This window comes from Urtica dioica, chromosome 3 (assembly GCF_054948205.1).
Source record: "Urtica dioica subsp. dioica isolate 48M chromosome 3, U.dioica_male_clone48M_v1_H2, whole genome shotgun sequence".
Taxonomy (NCBI): domain Eukaryota; kingdom Viridiplantae; phylum Streptophyta; class Magnoliopsida; order Rosales; family Urticaceae; genus Urtica; species Urtica dioica.
In genome coordinates this window covers 6,536,987-6,549,552 of record NC_142758.1, presented here as the reverse complement: position 1 = coordinate 6,549,552, position 12,566 = coordinate 6,536,987, and the positions used below count along the sequence as shown (strand labels likewise).

The window sequence follows — 12,566 nt, the reverse complement described above, 5'->3', positions numbered from 1 at the left end:
CACTCTGCCAGTGGAAAGGATTTCACTATCTTGTAGTCAACAGTACACGCAAGGTTTATATATGATTACAATCATCAAATCAATAAAACCTAGAGACTATTACCACCAGTGAATACCTAGTCAGGGACTCCCCCTGAATTTGAGCTCCATCTCAATTCCACCCTTCGAGCAACCGCCTGGCTCGGATGACTTTCAGTCTTCAGCTGTTCGTGAACCTTCAATCACGCGAACACAAAACCCGACTCTCACAGACACTCAATCTTTGTGGAATAGTGTTTGAGAGAATACACCGCGATCAACAAAACACAAAGCCTCCCAGTCCGCCGGTCTTGCACGTCTAAGAGCTCTCAGTGTTTTATCAAAAGCGTCGAGGCTGCTAAGGGGGAGCGCATGGCTTTTATAGCAACTGCACAATCCTGGAAGAGAATCAAGGGTTTCCTTACCCAGCCTTATACGAATATCTCATAATCAAGTCACCAGCGAGGCAAATATCTCCCAATGAAGTCACCAGCGAGGCAATACCTCATAATCAAGTCACCAGCGAGGCAATATCTCATAATCAAGTCACCAGCGAGGCAAACTGTCAAAACTGGAAACTTGCCTGAAATAAAGTCTGCGCACAGGAGGAAAGATGTCACATCAGAAGTAGAAGCATAACGACCGACATCTTTCCAATCAACTTGCACTAAAAAATAAAGCCAACAAATAACGATACAACAAGGGGGAGTATTGAAGTGAGACAGTCACACATTAATTTTGTGTGTGTGAATGGAAATGTGTTTATATATCAATTGAGCCTCTCCACTTAATACCAATTGGTTTTAAGATGGAATTTAACAATTACTATCTATTGTCCTCTAAGAATAATTCAGAGTTTTACTATAATAATTTTGATCCAAAAGAATTAAATATAAATCAAATTTCCTTTGAAAATTGTGATTGTTGACCGAGCACTACTACAAATAAGCCTTTCTGGTGCGGAGGGGCATTAGGTGCGACAAGTCGCACCTAAAAGTCGCACCTAATTGGGCATCAGGTGCGACTTGTCGCACCCAAAGGGCTCCAGAAAAGAAAAAAAATTCGCTGATTTTAAGTGGTATTGGGTGCGACTAGTCGCACCCAATAGTTTTGAAAACTTTCAGGTGCGACTTGTCGCACCTGAAAGTCTAAAAAAATTCGGCGCTCAACTTCTCCCCCTCATTTTTTTCATTTGTCTGACGTGGAATTAATTTTTAAGTTTTTTTTACTATCAGGTGCGACTAGTCGCACCTATTTGAGTATCAAGTGCGACATGTCGCACCTGATTACTATGGTTAGTTTATAAAACACAATTTCCTGGTTCGTCTTCTTCATTTGGTCATAGCCGAAAAAACCCTCCCTCCCTCCCTCCCTCCGTGAGCCACCACCGCGAGCCACCACCATCTCCCTCGCTCTCTCTTTTCCGAGCCACCACCGCGAGCCACCACCGCGAGCCACCACCATGAGCCAACACCGTGAGCCACCACCATCTCCCTCGCTCTCTCTTTCCCGAGCCACCACCGCGAGCCACCACCACAATCTCTCCGTCACCACCACCTCCGACCACCATCCCTCCGCCACGACCACCTCCGACCACTATCTTCTCAGCCTCGGTATGTTTTTTATTTTATTTTATTTTTGTAAATTATGGCCATGATTTCCGAGCTCGAAAGCTCCGCCTTATCCAACGCCTCGCCTTGACCTTTATTCGTGCCTCGGCAGCCCCGGCCATCATCTCGCAGCCCCGTCCTTTCCGCATCTCCTCAGCCTGGTCGAGCGCCGCGTCGCCTCCGCGTTGCCGCGCCTTGTACCTCGCAGCCTCGTCGGTGAAGGTTAGTGGTTATTTATGTTAATTAAATTAATTGATTAGTTATAGTAATTAGTTAGTTAAGTTCATAAATTAGGTAAATAAATTTGTTAAGTTGTTATTTATGTAATTAATTCACATGTTTATAAAAATGCTAATTAGTTATTACATTTTAATAAGTATGTTAATATGTTAGGTTAATAAGTAGTTAATTTAATTAACTTGTTGATTAATTTGTTAATTTAATGAATGAAGTATATTTGTGTTTAATAAGTACATGTATTAATTATTGTAGTTATAATTGTTAATATATATAGTGTTTATAATTAGTTTAGTTAACTAATTAATTTGTAGTGGAAATCAAATTGGTTAATAAGTTGTTAGTTTAGTTAACTAATTAATTTGTAGTTTAATTGTTAACAATTTGTACTTAATAATGAAATTGGTTATGTAACTAATTTTAAATTTTAAATGTTAGTTTAATTAAGATTGAAATTGGTTAATTGTTTAAACTATAGATATTGATAAAATGTTGTGACAGAACCACAGAGGCTCGGTTTAGGACTTAGTTAATTAATATGATAGTTTCTGGATGGATTTTAAATGTTTTTAAAGTAGTTTGCAGGTTTTTGGTTTAACAATATTATAGGGGAAACTCTGCCAAAATTTCGGTAGAGTTTTGAACCAATTAGAATCGAAATCCACTTGAAACAGTCCATTTTCAAAAACAATCCATTTTCCAGGATTGTTTCCAGGATTTTGAGGCGCTTTAGTATCTTTCCCACAATTTCTACAATCCATTTAAAAAAAATAAGATACCTTTCTAAATTCGCTCTCGGTCAGTTAGTAAGATCGGACTTTCAATGCTAATTAATAATTCTCGTTATCTTTCTCGTTCAGCGAAATCAATGTCTAATCCAAGTAGAGATTGGGTTACCGAGAACGAGAGGTTGAGCTTACAGTATAAAACAGGGGTTAACAAGTTTATCCGCATTGCAAGCAGACAACCGAACGAAAATGGCCAATATCGTTGTCCTTGCAAGTCTTGCAACAACGTGAGATGGCACGCCATCGGGGTCGTAAGGCATCACCTCCTGGACAATGGGTTTACCCCAGGCTACACAGAATGGTATCATCACGGCGAGCGCCTTGTCCTTACTCATAGTGAAGACCACATTGGAACTGATCAGAGTGGAGTAGGAGGATTGCACGACGCCCTGCATGATATCATGGACCACGAGGATTTCGACGACTTTGCGGATCCGACCCCGAGCGAGGTGCGCGCGGAGGACCAAGTGGAAGACTTATTTGCCGAGTTGGAAGCGGAATTGTACCCTGGATGCAAAGAGTTTTCGTCTTTTTCGTTCTTGGTTTCGTTGATGCACATCAAAGTCACGAACCATTGGACGAAGAAGTCATTCACAGAACTCTTACAGCTCTTGAGGAAGTCTCATTCAACCGGTAACCGAATTCCGGAAAAGCACTATGAGGCAAAGGCGAAACTGAAGCGCTTCGGCATGGGGTACGAGATGATCGACGTGTGCACAAATGACTGCGTCTTGTTTCGAAAAGATCTCGAGAAAGCTGAAGTGTGCCCAGTTTGCAACGAGAGCAGATGGAAGCCGACTGGGAAACAGATATCGCAAAAGATATTGCGATATTTTCCCCTGAAAGATCGATTGAAGCGGTTGTACGCCTCTCGACACACGTCGTTTCAGATGCAGTGGCACGAAAGAGATCGCGTCAGAGAAGAAGGCGTTCTGCGACATCCTGCGGACGGTACGACGTGGAAGAACCTGGACGAGAGATACCCAGAATTTGCCGAAGAGCCTCGAAACGTGCGGCTTGGATTAGCTTCTGATGGGTTCAACCCGTTTGGAGAAATGAGTCTAGCGTACAGCATGTGGCCTGTGGTACTGACTGCGTACAACTTGCTGCCTTGGTTGTGCATGAAGAAAGAGTACCTTATGCTGACGCTTCTGATTCCCGGGCCGAGCTCACCAGGAAAAAACATGGACGTGTTATTGCAGTCACTAGTTGAAGAGCTGAAAGAATTGTGGGAGACGGGATTCAACGTTCGAGATGGAGCCAACGATGAAGTGTTTCGGTTGCGTGCTGCGCTACTCTGGATGATAAACGACTTTCCGGCTCGATCGTATTTATCGGGATGGAGTGGCCAAGGGTATCTCGCTTGCCCCACGTGCAACCTTGACACGCCGTCACTGAAAGTCGGAAACAGAATTGTGTACTACGACCATCGTCGATTTTTGCCCACGCGTCACCGATTGAGGAAAAGTAGCGATCACTACAGAAATCGCCACGAGAGACGCAGTAAACCCAACAAGTTGTCTCCGCAAGACATACTAGCTCAGTTGGCTAGTGTTTCTTGCACGAAAACTGGCAAACACGCTGGTTTTGTTGGCAGAAAATGAAAGTGAGCCGAGAGTGAGCTTAATTGGGTGAAGAAAAGCATCTTCTACGAGTTGCCTTACTGGTCAGAGTTGGAGTTGAAGTACAACTTGGATGTCATGCACGTAGAGAAGAACGTGTGCGAGAATCTTCTTGGGACCATGCTTAGCTTAGAAAAGAAAAACTATGACACTGAGAAGGCGAGGTTTGATTTAATGGACTTGAAAATCAAAACCAATTTGCACTTGCAAGAACAAGGGAATGGGTGGTACAAACCGCAAGCAGCGTACACTTTGACCCTTGAGCAGAGGCAGCGGTTTACCGAGTTCCTCAAATCTGTCAAATTTCCAGATGGCCTCGCTCGTAATTTGAAGAAAAACGTGACTGCTGACGGGAAGCTCACAGGTTTGAAGTCGCACGATTGCCACGTGATCTTGCAGAGGTTGTTGGCTGTTGGTATTCGCCCTTTTGTGCCAAAGGCAATACAGGATACGATCTCCGAACTTTGCAACTTTTTCAAGTTGATTAGTTCTAGAACGTTGAGAGTGGAAGATCTCGAAAAAGTGCAAAATTCCATTGTCGAGATACTATGTAAGCTTGAGATGATATTTCCACCTGCTTTTTTCACGATCATGGTTCACGTGGCGATTCATCTACCAGAGGAAGCGTTGTATGGCGGCCCGGTTCATATGCGGTGGATGTACCCTTTTGAGAGATACCTTGGGACGTTAAAACATTTTGTTAAAAACAGAGCTAGGCCTGAAGGCTCTATTGCGGAAGCTTACGTTGTAGAAGAAGCTCTAACGTTCGTTGGAAGGTATCTGGAGGATAAGAAAAGTGTTAATGAAGTTCCAGCTCGAGAGCTTTCTGTTTTTCGATCCGAGATGTGTGTGCCTTATGGGATGATGAAGCCGATAATATTAGATGATGAGCAGAGAGAGAAGGCGGAGTGGTATATCTATACCAATTGTCCTGAAGTATATCCATATTTGCTGTAAATTTATCGATCCATGTGTTTCTCTAAGTTATTCCATTGTTAATCTGTTATTTGAGTAAAGTTTCGAACAACAGTGACCATTTGGAACTCATACGAAGGAATTCTCAAGTGGGCATTGAAGATGCTGAACTCGAAGCAACGCATAGAAAAGAATTCAAAGATTGGTTTGCAAAAAAGGTAAACCCTAAACCTTAAACCAAATAATTCAAAGAGTTAAAACTGCTAAGAATTTCTTTGTTTTGAACCAGATTTATGACATAAAGTTAGTGGCTCTGACGTGTCTGAAGAGCTCTACGCATTGTCAGTCGTACTATTCAAATGCATTTGGTATGGTGACAATTACAATACAGGGCGAATAGTGCATGTTGATAAGATTACTGGAGCGACGAGTTCTTATACCACTAAAGAGTGGTTTACAGATGAGCCGTTCGTACTCGCGACTCAGGCGAAACAAGTCTTCTACATCCAAGATCTTGTTAAAGGTGGCGATTGGGAAATTGTTCAGGAATGCAATCATCGAGGGATTTGGGACATTCCCGAAGTTGACCCTACCACATCAGCCTTGGTCCCATTGACAATAGAATTGTCAAACATCGAAGGTCTGAATCATCGACACGAAACCGCTGAAATTGAGCTAGTCAGTATCGTTGACGATGATGAAGAATTTGATGAGGATAATGAGGCACACATCGTTTTTGAGGGAGAAGATGTTGATGTAGATATAGAAGAAGATACTAACATTATAGGCAGTGATGATGATGAATGAGTAATATTATCTAATATGTAACCACGGTTTTCCTCCGCCATATGTGAGGGCATTTTAATAAAATTTCGTGGTGTCGTCCACGTTTCTTTGTTTTCTAATTTTGTTTTCTTCTTGTAGGATGTCGACTGGAGCAGTTGGAGGCGAGGATCCACAACAGACGCCGGGATCCTCCGGATCGAAGAACACACGTGGACCAACGAAGGGTCTCGTGTCAGCGAGAGCAGGGGTAGGGACTCCTGATGCGAATGTAGTTCGCTACGATCGGCGACACATGATGTTCTACCAGGACATCAGGGAGCAAAATCCCTCGATCGGCACCTTCTCGAACCGTCTTGGAAACTTGATCAAGGCGACGTTTCAAGCACACGCAAATGAGTGGAATGAAGTTGAGCCTCAGCATGTGACGGCCATTATGACCGCAATCCATAACGAGTACCGTTTTGTGTACGAGGATCCTGCAACTGGCGAGAGAGTGCCAGCTGATTGCATTCGCAAGAGATAGAGTCTACTATCATTCGCGAAATGAAGCGGTTGCGACGTAACCAAAAGTCAAAGTTATCATCTAGAGTCTTCAACAAGTTTTGCGGGAAAATAGAGCTCGCCAGAGAAGAAACACCAAGGGCTAAACGCACGAGGCTTGGTTGAAGGCAATAGAGGTGTTCAACACACGGGAACATAAGGTATGAGTTGAACATGATTTTTTTTCTCATCGAATCGAATTAAATGAATTTATGTCTCGCAGGCAAAGGCTGACCGCAACCGACAAAATGCGAAGAAGAAGCAGACAAAGGCCAGACAAGGGTCGATACATTTTTTCTCTCATCGACAGAAGAGCGTAAGTTGCTTAATTTTTATTAACATTAGACACATTAGTCTTATTTTGATGATTAAAACTTGCAGAGGAAGGAGGATGGGACATTGCCTTCCGCATTAGCGACGTGGGAGGAAAAACATCAAGATATTAACGACAACTGGACAACGCCCTTCGCGAGTCAACAATTTGTAAGTTACTTTATTTAATTACTTAATAATAATTATATAATAATTTTATTTGGTTTTTTTGTAAAGGCGCGAATCAACGCCCAAGTGGCAGATATTTTGCGACAAGCAGAGGAGAGAGGCGAAGAGGTGAGCCTCGAAGCCGCAGAGGAGTATGCGATGCATGACGTTCTCGGGCCACGCCGTGATTGAGATGTCGGGATATGACCCACGACACCAGTTGGGGCTTTGAGTGTGGCTCGAGCTCAAGATGGAAGCTCGTCTGGTTCGTCACCTCAGTCACGTGCCGATCCAGTACTGTATACCGAGTTGCAAGCTCAGTTGGCAGCACAACAAGCTCAAATGGCAGCACAACAAATGCAGATGGAAGAGATGCAGCGACAGCTGCTCTCGTTTACACAGATGCATACTCAGGCTTCCCCTACGCCAACATCAGCGGCAATGGCTGATAATGAAACGCCAGGTTCTGCGGAGTTTCAGCGTGATCGTCCTAGCGGTAGCGGCAGTGGCCGAGGAGGAAGCAGCAGTGGCCGCGGAGGCAACTTATTTGGAAGAGGAAATTCCTCTATAGATAAGTTTTATAGGCAACAACGAAAATAGTTGCACTTGTATATTTTTATATTAGCAAACAAACACGTATTAGTTGTTTGTATATTAAAAATATTTTAATATGAAATATTGATTTCTAATTCTAATTATAATTCTATTATAATTCTAATAATATTAATTTCTAATTCTAATAATATTATATTCTAATTCTAATTATAATTCTAATATTTGTAAAAAAAAATTTAAATAAATTGGGAATCGGGTGCGACACGTCGCACCCAATACTATGGTGGGAAGGGTATTGGGTGCGACTAGTCGCACCCAATAAGATGGCGGGAAGAGTATTGGGTGCGACTAGTCGCACCCAATAAGATGGCGGGAAGAGCATTGGGTGCGACATGTCGCACCCAAAAGTTAAATTCCCGCCTTATTCTTAAGTTCCCACGAAAAAATAAGTGCGACTTCAGGTGCGATAAGTCGCACCTGATAGTGTCGCACCTAATAGTATATACTATTGGGTGCGACATGTCGCACCCAATAGTATTAGCTGCAGCCTTTGTTGCACCCGATAGTACTATCGGGTGCGACTTTGTGGGCATCAGGTGCGACTTTTGTCGCACCTGATGCCCATATTTGTAGTAGTCGAGAACCATCTCATGTTATAATTATATAATGCAACATTTTTTCTGTTTTATACCTTACAATTTTCTACCTAGGAGAGTTATCTTTTACCAAATAGTACTAAAGTTTTGCCACTTTAATGGGGATGTATATAGTTGGGCACATATTCAAATAGCTTGTGTAATATAAATCCAAAATTCAATAGAAAAGGGATTCATCAAAATTCAATCACATTTGAAAATAGCGAAAATATTATGCTGAGAATATCAACAAAATATGCTCCTTCAATTTAATAGTTAATTTCATATTTAAAAACGTTTGTTCTGTCGAGGTTCTCTGCATAAGAGTGTCCTCTTAAAATGACTATTTTTCACGAATAACTTATTATCTCAGGTCTAATCGCAAAGGTTAGATCGAGTATTCATTTAGACTTTGTTAGGACTTACAAATGTCAAGTAGCATAGATTTATAACTTTTTGTTGGATGAGTAAATAGTTTTTTGTTTTTGTTTTTTTTTTGTTTTTTTTTTTTTTTAATTGTTGAGACTGAGATAATTGAGCCCATAATCTCCAATTTAAATGAGATTGAACCCATAATTCAATTTGGAAGTGGTATGACTAAATCTAAGTATGACTTAATCATTATGGTAAGAAAATTTGATGACTTTATAAATTTTAGCTATTATATTGGTCAAATCTAAGGTATCGTACGGGTTAGGTCAACTAAGATAATTAGAATTCTATACAGAATTTCGAACGTCTTTTTCATCTAATACCTGTTTCTACAATCATAATTTTGTTTTCTTTTTTAATTTAATAGCTAATTTCATATTTAAAAAACGTTTGTTTTCTCGAGGTTCTTTGCATAAGAGTGTCCTCTTAAAATGACTATTTTTCACGAATAACTTATTATCTCGAGTAATGCTATTTGTCACGGGTCCGACTTTTGACGATCCATTGAATGTGTAACAAGTGGAAGAATCTTAAACACTTTTTGGTGTTTATCACTTTTTGGTGGGGGAGTCGTCACTCGTTCACTCGTGACAAAAATCAATGCTGTATTATCTCAGGTCTAATCGCAACGGTTAGATCGAGTATTCATTTAGACTTTGTTAGGATTTACAAATGTCAAGTAGCATAGATTTATAAACTTTTTGTTGGATGAGTAAAATTTTTTATTTTTTTTTAAATTGTTAAGATTGAGATAATTGAGCCCATAATCTCCAATTTAATTGAGATTCAAACCATTATTCAATTTAGAAGTGGTGTGAGATTACCACTAACTAAATCTAAGTATGACTTAATCTTTATGGTAAGAAAATTTGATGACTTAATAAATTTTAGCTATTATATTGGTCAAATCTAAGGTATCGTACGGGTTAGGTCAACTAATATATAATTATAATTCTATACAGAATTTCGAACGTCTTTTTCATCTAATACCTGTTTCTACAATCATAATTTTGTTTTCTTTTTAATTTCTCGACTACCGGTAAATCACCATGCAAGCACTCCAAAAGATGACAGTGCCACACACGAATCAGGAACGAACTTGTAAAACAAGATACATAGTATTATATAAAAGGAAAACAAAAAGTCACACCAACTAGTTCAGATCAGAAGGACTTTCATTCCACACATAGCATACTATGAAAAACGCGGTTATATTTTTTTGCTACTTGTTGTGGTAGAGGTTACTATCAAGACAATGGAAAGAGAAGGGCGTGAAGACGTGACTGGCGACGCGCTCAACAACCTCAATCTGCCTCTTCAACAAGTGCATGTACACAAGCCAGTCTCCGTTCCCGGCGGGGCTCGGCATCGGCATAACGTAGCCGGCGTCCCCTCCCCAAGGGAAATGGTAGGACCCGAAAACCGGGCTCCCCCACCCGAAATCCATCTCGGAAACCGGGAACCGCTGCCCCGACGAAACCACGAACGCTACGGCCTCGTCCTGGCCCCCCTGGCAGTAAATCCTGGCCAGGCCCGGGACGGGCCGGTGGGCCTCGACCCAGTCCACAAGCCCGAGGAAGTGATCCTCGGTGGCTGCCGGGCCCAAAAAGCCCCGCACCTCCTCGGCCACCGACCCGAGCGGACTCCCCGCCAGCTCTCCGGCCGTCATCCCACCAAACGGAATCGATAACACGTTCCCAAAATATGACTTCATCGGGCCGAGCCGAGACCGTCCGTCCACCACGATCCCCATTCGACAGACCTTTTCGGCGCAATCCTCCGCTGCGGCCACGAGCTTCCACAGGAAGGCGCAGAAGGACTCGAGCTTGGTGCGGTCCGCGAGGGTTTTGAGCCGCTCCAGCTCCTCGGCCTTGACGTGGTATATGCGGCTCACGAGGCGGCGGTTTTCGTCGTCTTCGCAGTGACGGGGTGGAGGCAGGGAGGAGACCGGGACGTAGGTGGCATCAATGGAAGAGGGGACTGTCCCGGGCCTGCGGGGGTTGAGAAGAGAGCGCCGGAACGAGGGTTTGGTGTGAATTTCGTGATTAGGGTGGTTCGGGTTGGCCGTGGCGGCCCATGAAACTAAGAACATGTTGGCCGAGTAGGCGTCGGCCACCCGGTGGTCGAACGTGCATGACACCACTAAGCCGCCGCATTTCAGTTCCGTTACCTGATGTTGTACAAAATTAATTATCACGGTTGCGTCCTTTAGAGTTGAAAGGCTAAATATATAAAATTATAGCGAGAGGAAAATAAAATGCATTCAGTGTACAAGGTTTAAAAGCTTGACATTCGAACTTTGAATCTCCTTAAAAAAGTATTATATATACATATATATATATATATCAGAAGACCAAGACCAAAAAAAAATGAATTAAAGAATTGAATAACTTCGGCAAAATTATCAATCATCTTTTAATGAATCAGTCAGTATTTCTATAATCCTAAATCATCTGCAAATTACCCGTTTTGTTAATTTGATATTGATAAGTGATTTCAATATCGTCAATATCTACATGAATTATAAGTGATTTCAATCTCGTCAATATCTACATGAATTATACATATATATATATACATTACGTACTAAGTACTGTATAAACATGATGATGATAATTCACACGCACTATATTAAATGAAAACAATAAATGACAAAGCGACCTTACTCACGTGTACGTCCTGCCTACTGACAGAATTATCAATTACGTGAGCCCCAATGGGTCATTCTGATACATATTTTCATAATAAAGCTTGTTTATCAATCCAACACTACGCAAATCAAAGATATTATCGTGCTAACTCTCTAAACCCACGAGCTTTATATATAATAAAAATGAATATATTCATACATTACGTACCTGAACAGCGAGAACGCCGTGCTTCTTGGGAGGCACGAGCTTACCCTCGACGGACTCGTCGGGGTTATACAGATCCAGGTCGGCTAAGGCGATATCGGCGGAGGCCTCGATGAACTCGACTCCGCGGTTATTGCAGTGAAGCTCGGGCTCGCCATCAGAATTGGGGACGAGCTCGCCGGCGAAGGCGTAGAAGGACACGAGGGCTTGGGCCAGCGAGGCCTTGAGGGCGGGCCCGGATGCGGGCCCAGGCCCGGCAGAGTAGCAGAAGAAGACACCGACGTCGACGGGAGGGAGGAGGAGGTCGAGGTTGGAGAGGGGAAGCCAATGGTCTTGGAGTGGGAGGGCTGGGGCCACAACCTCGCTCTTCTCCACACTCACATTGAATTTCTTATTATTATGCTCTCCATTGGAAACCAACATTTTTATTTTTCTTTATTGTTTTTATATTGGAAGGGAGTGGAGGTATATGATTGAGGGGGAGAGGGAGAGCTAGTAGATGTATTTATAGGGGTGTGGATGTGATTTACGCATGGGAGAATGAGTCTGCTGATCACGTACATATTTTTATTAAATAAGTTTATTCACCTCACTAGTATTTTTTGCTCGGTCATTTTTTTTTGTAAATCTTAGCAATCATATTATATTTTATAGCATTTTTTTTTTTGCTTTATAATTACCCTAATTGTAGGAAAAAATGATTTGTGTGGTGCAGATATTTTACTTAAAAGTGACGAACATGGTAATATTTCAAGGTTATTATTATTATTATTATTATTATTATTATTATTATTATTATTATATATGTGAATTACAAAATCATTTTACCATTTAGTTTTATTTTCTTCGACTCTTTTGTTGTTTGTGAATGAAGCTACCATATTTCACAATACTTCATTCATTGTTTAGCGCAATGTAATGCTAATAGAATGTAGTATCTAAGTTCAAAAGGATTGGCTTGGATGATTGCGTTGAAAGGATTAAGATTGACTTGAAACGATTTTCTTCATTACTGAACTCAGTCAATCAATCTGAGTTTTATACAATACAATCTAACTCTAACTAACTTTTAACTATGATTACATTGACTGTA

General features: G+C 41.6%; 2 protein-coding genes across 2 annotated transcripts; one reads left to right on the top strand and one right to left on the bottom strand.

The window, feature by feature from the left end:
- Positions 1–1,480: 1,480 nt before the first annotated feature.
- On the top strand, positions 1,481–6,499 carry LOC149402250 (uncharacterized). Its single transcript, XM_089608285.1, is given in 8 exon segments — positions 1,481–1,631; positions 2,726–2,735; positions 2,829–3,021; positions 3,343–5,186; positions 5,306–5,408; positions 5,480–5,563; positions 6,115–6,207; positions 6,284–6,499. Coding segments are annotated over 8 exon segments (2,694 nt in total).
- Positions 6,500–9,714: 3,215 nt separating this feature from the next.
- LOC149402249 (coniferyl alcohol acyltransferase-like) lies at positions 9,715–11,933 on the bottom strand. The gene is made up of 2 exons (XM_089609619.1): positions 11,477–11,933; positions 9,715–10,788 (listed from the first exon to the last, which is right to left on the bottom strand). The coding sequence occupies exons 1-2, from the start codon at positions 11,894–11,896 to the stop codon at positions 9,841–9,843; spliced, it is 1,368 nt and encodes a 455-aa protein (XP_089465745.1). The 5' UTR covers positions 11,897–11,933; the 3' UTR covers positions 9,715–9,840.
- Between the last annotated feature and the right edge of the window lie 633 nt (positions 11,934–12,566).

Coding starts and splice junctions, on each gene's coding strand:
- LOC149402249 (XM_089609619.1), bottom strand. CDS start 11,896: ATGTTGGTTTCCAATGGAGAGCATAATAATAAGAAATTCAATGTGAGT. Junction 10,789..11,476: donor ACGGCGTTCTCGCTGTTCAG/GTACGTAATGTA, acceptor GTACAACATCAG/GTAACGGAACTGAAATGCGG.